The following is a 16,668-nucleotide window of genomic DNA, read 5'->3' on the forward strand; positions in this document are numbered from 1 at the left end:
GGTGGGATCTGTGTCCCCCAATGAATTGAAAGAGAAAGGGATTTTACAGCAAGTACAAAAATCCAATTTTCTCGTTAATGTCATTGGGGGACACAGCACCATGGGATGTCCCAAAGCAGTTCCCGAGGGTGGGAAGGAAATCTCATGCAAAAAGTTGGATGCACAGGTGCTGGAGAACCCGGTGATACAACCGGCTCCACCCGAGGTGGGATAGGGAGTAAGGCAGATGTCCTGCGCAAGAACCAAGAGTTGAACAAGTGCGCACTAAAGAGCCTAAGGAAGGATCTGGAAGAACCAGGGCTCGAGTAGCACAGCAACGTCTGTTGATAACGACCTAGTGCTCTGCATATGGAAGAATGCTCCAGGAGGAGAATCCATAAGAGGACAGACCCAACAAGAAAATTAGACTATGCGGGTACCTGGAAGGAGAGAAAATGCCTGGAAAAAGGACAGAGCAGTCCTTAACCAAGGAGAAAACTTCCTGGAAACAAGCTAAAAGACACTGTGGACAGCCCCTCAGCAAAAGGAAAGCGCTTCTATAAGGCCTGGAAGCAAAGGAACCCGACCAGAAAGAGGACCCAGCAAGGAAAAAACTCGTCTCAGACCAAAAACATGGCCTGTCTGTGTCCAACCTCCTGTAAAGGCCAGGGTAGAGAGTAAACCATGGGAAAAGAGCAAGCCTCTAGGATCGAGTCTCCGAAAAACGAACAATACATCACTGTGAAATGGTACCATCACTCAGCATGAAGAGAGGACCCATGATTGCCTAGCACACATTAGAGCCAGGAAAATACACCCAGTAATACAGGAGCCGTATGGGCCACAGATTGTACCAATAGGGCACAGGACTTAGAGATACTATAAATACTCCGCCTGAATGGGAGTAATGTGATTGCATAGTGCACACGACAATGAGTGGAGACATAGCTACAGCATCTGGAAATGGCATAGGTACTGCGCCTGATAAATGAGTAGAATGACTGCATACTAGAACCCGACATGTGTAATGGCGAGTAAAACGGCTATGTAATGCAGACTAAAAACCAGACAGCTGTAAAGGCTACAGCATCTGGAGATGGTACAGGTACTCTACCCAATAAGGGAGTAATACGTTGTGTAGTGCAGAATAAAAACCAGACAGATGTGATGGCTACAGCATCTGGAGATGGTACAGGTACTCCACCTAATAAGGGAGTAATATGTTGTATAGTGCAGACTAAAAAACAGACAGATGTGATGGCTACAGCATCTGGAGATGGTACAGCAGGTACTCCACTTAAAAAAGGAAGCAAGGTGGCTGCATGGTGCACACTAGAGCCAGACAGGTGCCATGGCTACAGCGACTGAACATAGTATGTATACTTCGCCTGTGGTGCACACTAGGACCAAACAGGTATAGGACCAAACGGGTATAATGGCTACAGCCTCTGGAGAGGATACAGGTACCGTACGTTATTAATGAGTAATATGGTGAACCAGGGCTCCCCCTGTAATATGTTGCGTGGTGCACGCTAGCCCCAGGATGGTGTATTGGCTACAGCGTCTGGAGAAGTAAAACGGTGGCCTGGAACACTCTCTGACTAGGAGAGTGTTTTGAATATAGCCCCTGGAATAGAGAAATTACGCCAGCTGTAAAGGAGATACCTTGGAACAAGGAAAGTCTTCCAGATACATCATTTGGCAGTGGTACGAGTACCCCCTGTGAAGGTGTACGTACCTGGGACCCCATATAGGTGTGCTGGCATGCTAAACACGGAGACGGGTAAAACACCACATACTGGAGAGGCGGCAAGCTGACTTACCTGTGTGGATAATATCCTGTGCAGCCTGGGGAGTGCTATCTGAAAATCCATTAAAGGGGATACCAACCCTGGAGCTCACTGTGCTCAGTGGACATTTGTTTTTGACCACCCAGAGAGATTCTGTATGATGGAAGACCGCCTAATACTCTGTTATGAGTCAGAATCGGTGCAGAGGTGTCCCCCGAGGCGGCAGAAGATGCAGCAGGGGAGAATACGTCACCAGCCTCAGACCTGTCCTGGGGGTGACCCGAGGAGCGAAACATAGTTGTGACAACCCGAGGTCGTTTGCGGGACCTGGTGTCTGAATGTGAGTGTGCCCCGTCCCGCGGAGGAGTCTCTGGGAGGGGCAGAGGCGGCTGCAATTTGGGCAGGCAAGTGGTCCAGCAACTCCACCATGGATTGGGAGAGTTTGACAAGGTTCCCTATGGCTTGGGACAGGGAAGAGGCCCATTCAGGAAAGACCGACACGGAAGGGGTGGTCAGGGAGACATAAAGCGCCTGGGAGCAAGGTACTGCGCAGAAACAGGGAAGGCTGACCGCATGGCAACTTTTTATCACAACGGGAGCACGTATATAACATGGCGACAAGGAGCAGGGGCTGGGAATGAGAGTCCTCTCTGGAAGACGACATGGGGGCTTATTGGAGCCTGAAAAAAGAAAAACAGCCAGCCAAAGGCTGTCCTACCGGACCCCAGGTGCAGTGTCCCAGAAGAGGTGCTGCAGCAGTTGCTGGCAAGATGGAGGCTCTTTCTTTTGAAAAAGAGGTTAAGTGAAAACCTCCCCCCACAGAGTAAAGCCCGCGCTTGGCTGGGATAGGAGGGGAAGAGAACCCCTCCCATAAGCTGAGAGGAGCAGGAAGGGGCCAAGAAAAAGGCCGAGAAACGAGAGGGAGGGGCCGGGGGACCCCCTGGGGCAGAGACGCAGGGGGTAATATTTACCGTCCGGCATCTTTAGGCGCCACAGGGTCACCCCTTCGGCAAACTCAACACTTACATGGGATTGCCAGCATGCCACTGCGGATGCAGTACTGGGGGACTGGGTGACCGCCGTAGGTACTTCAAGTACACGCCCGCAGGGGGTGCAACTAAAGTGGTAATCCACGATGGAGCCCAATCCTGCAGCAGGCCGAGACCTGCAGAAGAAAGGAAAAAATAAAAAATACAAAAATGAAAAGCAGCAAGACCTGCAAAAAACAGCAGATCATGTCTGCCTCCTACAGACACTAGACTAAAACTGATTAGCCTAGTGGCTGTGAAGAGGGTATAGCCAACCTTTTTCATATCTAGTGTCGCCTCCTAGTGGTAGCTGGGCATATACCCATGGTGCTGTGTCCCCCCAATGACATTAACGAGAAAACTTCAGTAAGATACTGTAAGTAAATATATAACAGAAATATGGTTTGGTATTTAACAGGTTTGAATAAAAAAAAAAAAACTAATCTGAGGCGAACATAAGAAATATTTAAGAGGTACAATATACCTAGCTTGACGTGGACCTTGTCAGTAGGAATGATTGCCGTTGGGTATTGGTTAGTGGTTGGCGGTGGTGTGAGGCCTGTATTGCTGGGAGAGGCATCTCGTGGGTAACACACGGATTCAATTAAATTCAGTTGTCCATTTCTCTTCACTTTATGACCAAGGCCATAGAGCAGAATGCGAGCCCATGGAGCTTTATACAAAGAAGAGCTAGAACCAAATGAGAAAATACATTTAGGCAATAATAGTGCAGTCACATCAACCAAATGTCAACAGAATTCTAGTAATTTATCTCAACACATGCTCCCCACTAACATCTCAAGAATATGTCAACAAGACACTAAAGCTGACTGTAGATTTAACATAGATATCAGATGAGCAAGCTATTTCTCTGGATCCCCCCCGGCCCATCCATATTCACACTTGGCTGAGGATGTCTGTGTTCTGAATGGGGAGAGGGGAGTATCTTTCTTGAGAACAAAAGGGTTAGGAACGTGTACATCTAAAGGCTATATTACACCTGCCGATTTTTCATATGAACGCTCGTTAGCGATCAGCCTGTGTAATACAGGTTTAACAGCCTCATCACTCTAACTGACCCCTGACCGACCCCCCCTTGACATTTAGGCAAGAAGCTTTTGCCTTAAAAGAAAATGTGTCACCAACATTTTTTCTGGCACTTTAAACCAAATATAAACACACATCCTTTTTTCTCGCTCGTATCATTGGGGGACTAAGGACCTTGGGTATAGCTGCTGCCACTAGGAGGCGATACTAAGCTAGAAAAGTGTTAGCTCCTCCTACCAGCTATACCCCTTTCAGTCTGGGGAGAGCTAACCAGTTTTTAGCTTAGTGTCATTGGAAGCAGAGTATTGTCGTGCCATTTTTTATTTAAATTTGTTACTTTACTTTTCTCATTTCTAGGTACGGTCACTTTTTCAGCCAGGATGCGTCCCCCCCCCCCGATGGGAGGAGCGTCAGTTTTTTCCTGGGCTTCAGTGAGGGGGTGTTTCTTTTCTCCTCCTATCACTTCATCCACAGTGTCTTTACTTTTTTTTTCTACTGTCTCCTCTGGTCCTAAGGCTAGCTAGTAGGCTCCGTCACTGCTCAACCATGTCTGAAGCTTTAAGTGGCCCATTTCCGGCATCTGCCCCCACTCATTACACCTGTACCAAAGGTGATCTCAAGTTCTCCTGCGGTCAACCAGACCCCCTGTGCTCTGTGTGCCGAGACCGTCCGCAGCTCCTCCACCACCTGAGCATTTGCCCCACTACCCTGGATAGAATGGAACCAGAATGGGCTCCTGCCTTGCCTTTTGCTGTGGCTAACCTATCTAAGCTCTCTCAGTCCACCCTCAGCCTAATAGGTCAGCTGGTTGCGCAAACACCACCCGCGCAACTAACCCCATCGTCAGGTGACAAACCCAGGGGCAGGGACTCAAACGAACTAGAACAGGACACTGTTCCTCGTTTGGCTCGTAAGTTTTGCCACCTTGGCCAGGAACCTGTTCGGACGCCTCCTCCTTTCCTTTGCAGGATTTTATGGGTTTTGCTTAAATATAGATATTAACATGGAAAATTAAAACGATCATCAAAAATTCTTTCAATATGTTAAAAATAAAAATGTTATTTTCTTTAGGATGGACACTGGTTGCTTGGATCACTTACTCTTTACGGAAGCCAGACTGGCTTTCCGTACAAGATACCACAACAAATGCTGCTCCGGGAAAATTAACATCCATACTGACTTTGGATTCCGTGACTGTGAATTCTTCTGATGGAAACTGCTCTGGAGCATTCTAAAAAGAAAAACCCAATAATAAAGCTGAAAAACACAGCTCGCACTTCTAAAGTGCTGCAATAGCAAACGTTACCACACTAAGGGCTGTTTCACACGAGCGGATGCCGAGCGTGACATCCGCTCTGTGAATGACAGCCAAGACCCGATGCGGACAGCAGAAGCACGGAGCATTAACATGATTGATAATGCTCTGTGCCTCTCTGTGATCTCTTTACTACGAAATCACAGTGACAACTTTATCTCACTGTGATTTCGTAGTAAAGAGATCACAGAGAGGCACGGAGCATTATGAATCATGTTATTGCTCCGTGCTTCTGCTGTCCGCATCAGGTCTTGGCTGTCTTTCATGCAGCGGATGTCATGCTCGGCATCCGCTTGTGTGAAACAGCCCTAAGCCTACTTTCACACTTGCGGCAGAGAGATCCGGCAAGCCGTTCCGCCGAACTGCCTGCCGGATCAGGCAAAATGTATGCTAACTGATGGCATTAGTAAGACTGATCAGGATCCTGATCAGTCTTAAAAATGCCTGATCAGTCGAAAAAATGCATTGAAATGCCAGATCCGTATTTCTTGTGTCATCCGGCAAAACGGATCCGGCATTTATTTTTTTCACCTTTTTTCAGTCTGCGCATGCGCAGATCGGAAGGACGGATGCGGCACTAATACATTCCTATGGGAAAAAATGCCGGATCCGGCATTCAGGCATGTCTTCAGTTTTTTTCGCCAGAGATAAAACCGTAGCATGCTGTGGTTTTCTCTTTTGCCTGATTAGTCAAAACGACTGAACTGAAGACATCCTGATGCAAACTGAAGGGATTACTCTCCATTCAGAATGCATGGAGATAAAACTGATCAGTTCTTTTCCGGTATAGAGCCCCTGTGATGGAACTCTATGCCGGAAAAGAAAAATGCAAGTGTGAAAGTACCCTAAAGAGGGTATTATCTAAAAAAAAATAATATATATTATTATATTACAAGGTCTTAAAAAGGACAGGGATCACGGGCACACCAACCTGCAGGAATGAACAGATCTGCTTGGTAAGGTCCAGAAGACTTTCTTCGCCTTGATGTAGAGCTCTAGTGATGGCCACCCCAAGCCATTCTCTAATAGCTTGAGCATTGCCCTGGTAGAAGAGGTCTGTGGTTGTGCAATTCTGAGAATGGATGCAATGTTGCAAGGACTGTGCTATTAGGATAGAGCAGGAGCTAATGGTGCCATCTGTCAAATGAACAGTAAACACATTTTAAATGTATACAAAAGTAATGTGATGACCTAAAAAAAAAAAATCAATTACTGAATTAAACAAAGGTACATATTTACCAGGAAGAGGAGGAGTTAGAAGTTGATTTGATAGCAGCTGCAGATGCTCCAGTGTGATGTCCCGAATAGCAGGAATATGGAACAAGCGTGTAAAGGTGTGTGGAGACTTAGGTGCAAAAATATTGAGTAACGCAATGCGGCAGTAAAGTCTGGCAAGTGCAGATTCACATCTTAGTAACTCCCTGGTCAAGAAAGAACATTTTTATTTTATGGTAACGTAAATCGCCACTGTTGAGTTGTATTTGAACTTACTCTATATGCAAATGTATTTTCTTCAAAGAAGCCATCCTCTGTAACAATCATACTCCCATCAGTCACTCAATTAAGCCTTTAAGTTTGTGATAAATGGACTCCTTACCTGTGAATTTGGATGTTTGTGCTATCTAAAGTCACTAAACCATTGGTGGCCATTCTTCTGTATCCCACAGGTGGACGCTCCAGCATGTCTATAGGATACCAGTATCTGACTAAGACCCCTTCACTCCGGAGATATGTCTCTACTTGCACCAATTCATTTACCTAAAGGCATACAAACATAAAATCCTACTAGAACACAAAGTGCAAACCATAGCTACTAGGAGTAAGATAATATACATCAAATAAAATATATATATAATAATAAATTAATATTATAATATATATATATCTTTCTAAAACATATTAATAAATATCTGGCATGGTTTTAGGTAACACTATTACTTTTAGGAATAGTACAGTAAATAATGTCTCTTAAAAGGGGTTGTCCAGGTTCAGAGCTGAACCTGGACATCCCTCCATTTTCACCCCGGCAGCCCCCCTGACATGAGCATCGGAGCAGTTCATGCTCCGATGCTCTCCTTTGCCCTGCGCTAAATTGCAAAGGGCAAAGGCATTTTTCTGAGTTCCGGTGACAGTACCGGGGCTCTCTATGGGGCTGACAGGCAGCCCCGGTGACGTCACCGGCACTGATGGGCGGGATTTGGCTCTGCCCTAGCCAGTAAAACGGCTAGGGCAGAGCTAAAGCCCGCCCCTCAGAGCCGGTGACGTCACCGAACACACTGCTGGGCGGAAGTTACCGCCCGGCAGTGTGTTATTGAAAACACAAGAGCCTGTGCCCTGCGCAATCTAGCGCAGGGCACGGGAGCGCATCGGAGCATGAGATGCTCCGATGCCAGGCTCAGGAGGGCTGCCGGGGTGAAAATAAGGGTATGTCCGGGTTCAGCTCTGAACCCGGACAACCCCTTTAAATTTAAAGTGTCCCATTGTGCAAACCATCAGAAAATCTTAATGTGCAATGAGTCTTAATGGTCTTAGAGAGTGTTGACTTTGGAGGCTTAGTTCACACTTCGGTTATTTGGTCAGTTATTTCCATCAGTTAATGTGAGCTAAAACCAGTAGTGAAGCCTACACAGAGATGAGGTATAATGGAAAGATTTGCACCTATTCTGTGTTTTTGACCCACACCTGGTTTTGGCTCACAATAACTGACAAATTACAGAAATAAATGACCAAATTAACTGAAGTGTGAACTTGGCCCAATTGATTCTCAGAAGCATGAAGGAGGATATATGACATGCCAATGGGTTTTCAGCATGGGGAAGCAGCTGCTACACATTTAACCACCTCCCGACCGCCTAACGCACGGATGCGTCCGGGAGGTGGTTGATTTACTCCTCCTGGACGCATCCGTGCGTCATCTCGCGATAGCCAAGATTTCCTGTGAACGTGCGCACACAGGCGCGCGCGCTCACAGGAACGGAAGGCAAGCGAGTGGATCTCCAGCCTGCCAGCGGCGATCGCTCGCTGGCAGGCTGGAGATGTGATTTTTTTTTAACCCCTAACAGGTATATTAGACGCTGTTTTGATAACAGCGTCTAATATACCTGCTACCTGGTCCTCTGGTGGTCCCTTTTGTTTGGATCGACCACCAGAGGACTCAGGTAGGTCAGAAAAGTAGCACCAAACACCACACTACACTACACCCCCCCCCCCCCCGTCACTTATTAACCCTTTATGAACCACTGATCACCCCATATAGACTCCCTGATCACCCCCTGTCATTGATCACCCCCCTGTAAGGCTCCATTCAGAGGTCTGTATGATTTTTACGGATCCACGGATACATGGATCGGATCCACAAAACACATACGGACGTCTGAATGGAGCCTTACAGGGGGGTGATCAATGACAAGGGGGTGATCACGCATATAGACTTCCTGATCACTTCCCTGTCATTGATCACCCCCCTGTAAGGCTCCATTCAGACGTCCGTATGTGTTTTGCAGATCCGATCCATGTATCCGTGGATCCGTAAAAATCATATGGGTTTGATTGGAGCCTTACAGGGGGGTGATCAATGACAGGGGGGTGATCAGCCCCCTGTCATTGATCACCCCCCCTGTAAGGCTCCATTCAGATGATTTTTTGGGCCCAAGTTAGCGGAAATAGTTTTTTTTTTTTTTTTTTCTTACAAAGTCTCATATTCCACTAACTTGTGTCAAAAAATAAAATCTCACATGAACTCACCATACCCCTCACGGAATCCAAATGCGTAACATTTTTTTGACATTTATATTCCAGAACTAAAATGCCAGGGCAGTATAAATACCCCTCATGTGACCCCATTTCGGAAAGAAGACACCCCAAGGTATTCCGTGAGGGACATATTGAGTCCATGAAAGATTTACATTTTTGTCCCAAGTTAGCGGAAAGGGAGACTTTGTGAGTAAAAAAATAAAAAAAATAAAAAAATCTATTTCCGCTAACTTGTGCCCAAAAAAGAAATTTCTATGAACTCGCCATGCCCCTCATTGAATACCTTGGGGTGTCTTCTTTCCAAAATGGGGTCATGTGGGGTATTTATACTGCCCTGGCTTTTTAGGGGCCCTAAAGCGTGAGAAGAAGTCTGGGATCCAAATGTCTAAAAATGCCCTCCTAAAAGGAATTTGGGCCCCTTTGCGCATCTAGGCTGCAAAAAAGTGTCACACATGTGGTATCGCCGTACTCAGGAGAAGTTGGGGAATGTGTTTTGGGGTGTCATTTTACATATACCCATGCTGGGCGAGATAAATATCTTGGTCAAATGCCAACTTTGTATAAAAAAAAATGGGAAAAGTTGTCTTTTGCCAAGATATTTCTCTCACCCAGCATGGGTATATGTAAAATGACACCCCAAAACACATTCCCCAACTTCTCCCGAGTACGGCGATACCACATGTGTGACACTTTTTTGCCGCCTAGGTGGGCAAAGGGGCACACATTCCAAAGAGCACCTTTAGGATTTTACAGGTCATTTTTTACACATTTTGATTTCAAACTACTTACCACACATTAGGGCCCCTAGAATGCCAGGGCAGTATAACTACCCCACAAGTGACCCCATTTTGGAAAGAAGACACCCCAAGGTATTCCATGAGGGGCATGGCGAGTTCCTAGAATTTTTTATTTTTTGTCACAAGTTAGCGGAAAATGATGATTTTTTTTTTTTCTAACAAAGTCTCATATTCCACTAACTTGTGACAAAAAATTAAAAATTCTAGGAACTCGCCATGCCCCTCACGGAATACCTTGGGGTGTCTTCTTTCCAAAATGGGTTCACTTGTGGGGTAGTTATACTGCCCTGGCATTCTAGGGGCCCTAATGTGTGGTAAGTAGTTTGAAATCAAAATGTGTAAAAAATGGCCGGTGAAATCCTAAAGGTGCTCTTTGGAATGTGTGCCCCTTTGCCCACCTAGGCTGCAGAAAAGTGTCACACTTCTGGTATCGCCGTACTCGGAAGAAGTTGGGCAATGTGTTTTGGGGTGTCATTTTACATATACCCATGCTGGGTGAGAGAAATATCATGGTCAAATGCCAACTTTGTATAAAAAAATGGGAAAAGTTGTCTTTTGCCAAAATATTTCTCTCACCCAGCATGGGTATATGTAAAATGACACCCCAAAACACATTCCCCAACTTCTCCTGAGTACGGCGATACCAGATGTGTGACACTTTTTTGCAGCCTAGGTGGGCAAAGGGGCACACATTCCAAAGTGCACCTTTCGGATTTCACCGGTCATTTTTTACTGATTTTGATTGTAAACTTCTTCTCTTGCATTTGGGCCCCTAGAATGCCAGGGCAGTATAACTACCCCACAAGTGACCCCATTTTGGAAAGAAGACACCCCAAGGTATTTTGTGATGGGCATAGTGAGTTCATGGAAGTTTTTATTTTTTGTCACAAGTTAGTGGAACATGAGACTTTGTAAGAAAAAAAAAAAATAAAAAATCATAATTTTCCGCTAACTTGTGACAAAAAATTAAAAGTTCTATGAACTCACTATGCCCATCAGTGAATACCTTAGGGTGTCTACTTTCCGAAATGGGGTCATTTGTGGGGTGTTTGTACTGTCTGGGCATTGTAGAACCTCAGGAAACATGACAGGTGCTCAGAAAGTCAGAGCTGCTTCAAAAAGCGGAAATTCACATTTTTGTACCATAGTTTGTAAACGCTCTAACTTTTACCCAAACCATTTTTTTTGACCCAAACATTTTTTTTTTATCAAAGACATGTATAACAATAAATTTAGCGAAAAATTTATATATGGATGTCGTTTTTTTTGCAAAGTTTTACAACTGAAAGTGAAAAATATCATTTTTTTGCTAAAAAATCTTTAAATTTCGATTAATAACAAAAAAAGTAAAAATGTCAGCAGCAATGAAATACCACCAAATGAAAGCTCTATTAGTGAGAAGAAAAGGAGGTAAAATTCATTTGGGTGGTAAGTTGCATGTCCGAGCAATAAACGGTGAAAGTAGTGTAGTGCAGAAGTGTAAAAAGTGGCCTGTAATAAGGGGGTTTCAGCTAGCGGGGTTGAAGTGGTTAAAAGGGATCAGAGTTCAAAATATATCACTCTTAAATAACTGGCTTTAATACATACAAAAGCTGCATTAAAGGGATTTTCCAGGCACCAGATAATAATACTGTAAATACTGATGACCTATACTCTGGAAAGGTCCTCAGTATCACATTGTCATCTGCCACCTTCATCAAACAGCAGTTTCCGGCAGGCAAGCCTTGATCTAATACTGATGAGCTATCCTCATGATAGTGAATATTACTAGTCTTGATGACATAAGTGTTCCTGTAAAATATCAAGTGGCTTGACTCATGCTGGATAAATTTTCCTCTGTTACAATAAAAAAAATTACAAAAAAAAAAAAAAAAAAAAAAAAAAAAAAAAAACACTGCCCACTTCAAGCTCAAACATATTAATAATATTAATACAAAACAACATTTCCTCACCGAATCCACATCCAGAACCACTCCATGCAGGGAGAAGGTCTTCAGCATACCCCTGATGGCAAATTTTGGTAGCGCAGTTCCCACAGCGGTGCCGGCAACGTTGTTGCTGTCAGGTGATCTGATGACCACGGTGAGCCCTAAAGGCACAATGACCATTCAGTGATAATAGAACAATATACAAATAAAAAGGATACTTGAGTCCCAAGGATCTCCTTCTGCACCAATTTGTAACTGGTCTTGCTAAGGCTACTTTTACATTAGCGTTTTTCTTTTCCGGCATAGAGTTCCGTCACAGGGTCTCTATACCGGAAAAGAACTGACCAGGCATATCCCCATGCATTCTGAATGGTGAGCAATCCGTTCAGGATGCATCAGGATGTCTTCAGTTCAGTCTTTTTAACTATCAGGCAAAAGAGAAAACTGTAGCATGCTACGGTTTTATCTCCGGCGAAAAAAACTGAAGACTTGCCTGAATGCCATTTTTTTCCATAGGAATGTATTAGTGCCGGATCTGGCATTCAAAATACCGGAATGCTGGATCCGTCCCTCCGGTCTGCGCATGCGCTAGACCTTTAAAAATGAAAAGAAGAAAAAAACGGATCAGTTTTGCCTGATGACACTGGAAAAACTGTTCCGGTATTGAAATGCATATTTCTGACTGATCAGGCATTTTTCAGACTGAAAAAAATGACATCCGTTTGCATACAGTTTGCCTGATCAGGCAACGGAACTGCCTGCCGGACTCAAACAACGCAAGTGTAAAAGTACCCTAAAGCTTATTATTGTACTTGCTTTTTTACTATGTATGTACACCCCTTATCATATGTACAGTGCCTGGAACGAATGGCACTTTAATAGTAAATATCAAGAAGAAGAAAGTTTAGACCTTCAGGGTGGTCTGTATAGATTTATTGATAAGTAGCTTTAGGCTAGGGCTACACACGTGTCAGGCGACAAAAAGGGTACAACTACACTGCGATATGTGTCGCGCAACATTTTTTTTGCAATGATAATCAATGGTGTAGCACAGCGACGCAACAATCGCACATAAATCCAACTTTGATGGATTTTTTTGTGACGGTCGAGTCACAGTCGCAGCACGACACCATTGACTAGCATTATAAAAAAGTTGCCCGACTTTTCTGCGACACGTCACCATGTAGACCTAGCATTATTGGATTAAAGTACTGCATATCACGTACTATATACTGGCCAAAGATCCGATTAATCCCATTGACTACTAGCTTAAACAATTCTTCCTAGTGCCACAGAACTAGGAAAGACAACATATACTTTTTTTTTCCAAATTTATTAGGTAACCTCCATATCCAGCTTCTTAGGTCAAAAGGATTTGATTATAACAATCTGCACATACAATATAAAAAAATATGTCAAGTATACAAAATCCAGCAATCACAAAAGCCAGAGATTAATAATCTAAGACTGATGCAGACATTTTATTAAGGGTAAGACGAAACAACAAGGTAAAGAAACGAGAAGGATTGACGGGGAAGGGATTGAAAAAGACAACAAATCCCATTAGCGATTAGCCTCTTAGAAAGAAAACTCAAGCGTTAGTTCCACACTGTCAAACTATCAAGGATAAGTCAAAGGTCTGCAGCCTATTAGCTTCTCGAATGTGAACCCTTTTCCACTCACAGAGTATACTCAGGGGAGGATCTAAAGTCAGACCATGGAGATCATTGCTTGATAAACACGCTTTGGGATTGTGCATCTTCTGCTCTAAGTTCCTCCACCCACATGATCTGATTGAGAGCCTCAACCCAGTCCAATCTCTTACGGTCAGGATGTGGACAGTGATACCAACTGGGGAAATATGAGGAGCAACAGTTGGGCACTGAGGAGACCCTGAAATGAGTCCCATATAACATGGCCAACAACACTCTGTTTGTGAAGATGATATAAAATCTGACTCCGCTTTTCAGGTTTAGTAGGCTACATGCACATGACCGTATGTGTTTTGCGGTCCACAAATTGCAGATCCGAAAAAAAAAAAAAAAAAAAAAAAAAAAAGGATGACATCCACATGCCATCCGTTTTTCTTTGCGTATCAATTGTAACAATGCCTAAAACGAGAATAGGACATGTTCTATTTTTTTTTGCGGGGCTACGGAGCGGACATACTTTTGCAGACAGCACACGGTGTGCTGTCCGTATTTTTTGTGGACCCATTGAAATGAATGGGTCCGCATCCTATCCGCAAAAAAAAAGGAAAAAACACGGAAACAAACAACGTTTGTGTGCATGTAGCCTTATTCAGACCCCTGACATTAAATGACAAAAAGGAAAGGAGGAAGGGGGCATGAGAGACAAGACAAAGCATACTGAACACACATCGACATTATACAAGCTAGTACTAGTAAGTGACTAACGACATCAACAAGTGCCAACATCCCTATAGAGGAAAAGAGGAGACCAATGGCAAAGGTAGCTACCTGGCACTCCCCATAAATCAAAAAGACCTGAAGAGGTCCAATAGTAATATACTAGGCAACTGTCAAACTATGAAAAACAAAACAAGACAAAAAAAATGAAAAAAAGAAAGTTAACTAAAGGCATACTATAAAACACTACGTCAACTGAGTAAGGTACTGTAATTTAATAGTAAACTAGAAAAGCAGAAATGTCTTCTAGCCGACCTAACAGGGATCAAGAAGCAGAAGTTCTCTTCTTCCTGGAGGTCTGCTGAAGCTTGGGTCCCACCTTCTGCTATGTAGGTGTAGATATTGATGGATAGATAAATGGGAGAATCCGGCAGACTCACTGGTGGAAGCTCAAAGGAATTCCTAGGAATTTTGACAAGTCTCCCAGAGACTTGAAAACCGCAGATTTTCCATCCATCCTTACACGCCATTATGTTTTTATCCTGGAGGACAGTCAGGAGCGGTTTTAGAGATTCCCAGAGAAGAATAGTCCATCTAGCCAGATCTCTTAGAATCAGTAGAGGACCTCCTTGGCATGTTAAAGCATCAGACCATCCTACTTTAGTCAGGATAGCGTCCTTCTCTTTAAAAAAAAAGGAGATTTTTGTATAACTTACCAGTAAAATCTCTTTCTCGCTCTTCATTGGGGGACACAGAGACCTTGGGTATAGCTATGTCCTCTAGGAGGCGTTGACACTAGATAAAGCTGTTAGCTCCTCCCCTGGTAGCTATACCCCCTCCAGCCTGGAGAGAGAGCTTCAGTTTGTGAGAAGCAGTAGGAGAAGCAAGCTAAGAAAAAACACAGAACACCAACCATGGCAAGGACCCAACAGGCTCAAACCATCAACTGCCACAACTGTGACCAAACAACAATACTGGGTGGGTGCTGTGTCCCCCAATGAAGAGCGAGAAAGAGATTTTACTGGTAAGTTATACAAAAATCTCCTTTTCTCGCCCATATTCATTGGGGGACACAGAGACCTTGGGACGTCCAAGAGCAGTCCACAAGGGGGGGGAAAGAAAACACAGACCCATGGAGCCATCGCCCCTGCAGGCAACAGAAAACTGCTGCCTGCAAGACCAAGCTTCCAGAGGCGGTGCCCGCCGATGCATAAGTATGCACTTGGCAAATATTTGTGAATGAGCGGAGGAGGGCAGTAGCCGCCCCGCACAACTGCGGCTGAACCTTGAACCATCCGAGCCCAAGAGCGCTAACCCCTCTGGTGAAAGGAGCCGCAACACTGAAGGGTGGAACCCTGCCCCGGGGACAGAAGTTCAAACAAATGCAGACGTGCAATTGACACCCTGGAGGCCGCCAATGTTATGCGAGGACCCTCCGGAAAGACAAAACCAAGGCGAGCACGTACGCCGGAAGGAACTGGAGGCTGACAAATAAACAGTCAGAGCCCTGACAACGGCCAAACGACCCAACACCTGTTCCTGAGGGTGTGAAGGGGAGGTACGCAGTGATAGAAGGCCAGATTCTTCATTGAGATGAAAATCAGAGATCACCGTCGGGAGAAAGGAAGAACGGCCCCAGGGAAGCTCCTACCCCTGGCAAAACCAGGACAGGTTCAAGGGGAGAATTCCGGAGTGCTAAAAAGACCAAGGTCTGATCCCAAGGCGGTAAAAGGAGGACGGCATGGAGGAACCGTACGGCTATTCCCAGTAGGAAGGAATTGAGGACCCTGGGTGGGTCAGAGGACGCTGGAAGGCCACACAGTGCCGAACCTACCCAGCTAAGAACCAAAGCCCAAGCAAAAAACCCCGGATCCACCCCTGCTAAGGGGAAGCGCTCCACGGAAACGGAAGTGGTCCACCAATGTCCCCCCGAGCCGACCAGGTGTGACGGGAGACTGAGAAGCTGCCTGAATGAGGCATGCCCAACCGCAAGTCAGGAATCAACACATTGGATAGTCAAAGGTAGTGACGATATGAGAATCATTGACGGAAGAACTCCGTTAGCGACCGTGTATCGACGGTGTAGCAAAACCGCTTGACGGAAGCAAACAACCAAACCAAGATTAGAGAAAAACTTCTGCCTTAAGGAGGAAGAAGAGAAGGGGTGTCCCGTTCCAGGAACAAAACTCCATCAACAGACGCGACAGCACCCCCGCACATTCTGGCGTGGGGAGTCTCATAGTCTAGTCACGGAATGCGTAGCGAAAAGGCATGACTACATCGGACAGACATGCCGACACCAGTCAAGTATCGAGAGGTAGAGGTACACACCGGTAGCGCGCCCAGGACCAACGGTAGGAGTCACCTGTAGAAGGAGGAATACAGGAACGCCACAGGCCAACAGTCGGTCCGGAACGAGACCGAAAGAAAAAGAAAAAACCACAGAACCAAAAACCCTGCATCACATAGATGAGGGGGAGTAGCAACAGAGGAACCACCAAGGTTTGCGGAATGGCCGTGAACCCCGAGCCAGAGAAGGAAGAACGGAAAGAGAAGGGGGAAGGACGAAGTCCGTTCCCCATCCGAGACTAGCAGTATACAGAAGTAGCCACCGGATGAAGCAGGGATGCCATACCCCGCCAAGGAGGAGCCTATGCAGCGT

General features: G+C 45.1%; 1 protein-coding gene across 3 annotated transcripts in view; it reads right to left on the reverse strand.

The window, feature by feature from the left end:
* The window catches only part of HECTD4 (HECT domain E3 ubiquitin protein ligase 4), a 226,643-nt gene that overhangs the window by 50,774 nt on the left and 159,201 nt on the right, over positions 1 to 16,668 (reverse strand). For all 3 annotated transcript variants that reach the window (XM_044275799.1, XM_044275798.1, XM_044275797.1), the window contains exons 54-59: positions 11,662 to 11,798; positions 6,757 to 6,917; positions 6,399 to 6,580; positions 6,091 to 6,296; positions 4,945 to 5,075; positions 3,282 to 3,487 (exon numbers count right to left, since the gene is read on the reverse strand). In XM_044275799.1, coding sequence (XP_044131734.1) covers positions 3,282 to 3,487; positions 4,945 to 5,075; positions 6,091 to 6,296; positions 6,399 to 6,580; positions 6,757 to 6,917; positions 11,662 to 11,798 — 1,023 coding nt within the window. The remainder of the gene's footprint in view (positions 1 to 3,281; positions 3,488 to 4,944; positions 5,076 to 6,090; positions 6,297 to 6,398; positions 6,581 to 6,756; positions 6,918 to 11,661; positions 11,799 to 16,668) is intronic.

Source organism: Bufo gargarizans, chromosome 1 (genome assembly GCF_014858855.1).
Source record: "Bufo gargarizans isolate SCDJY-AF-19 chromosome 1, ASM1485885v1, whole genome shotgun sequence".
In the NCBI taxonomy this organism is placed as follows: domain Eukaryota; kingdom Metazoa; phylum Chordata; class Amphibia; order Anura; family Bufonidae; genus Bufo; species Bufo gargarizans.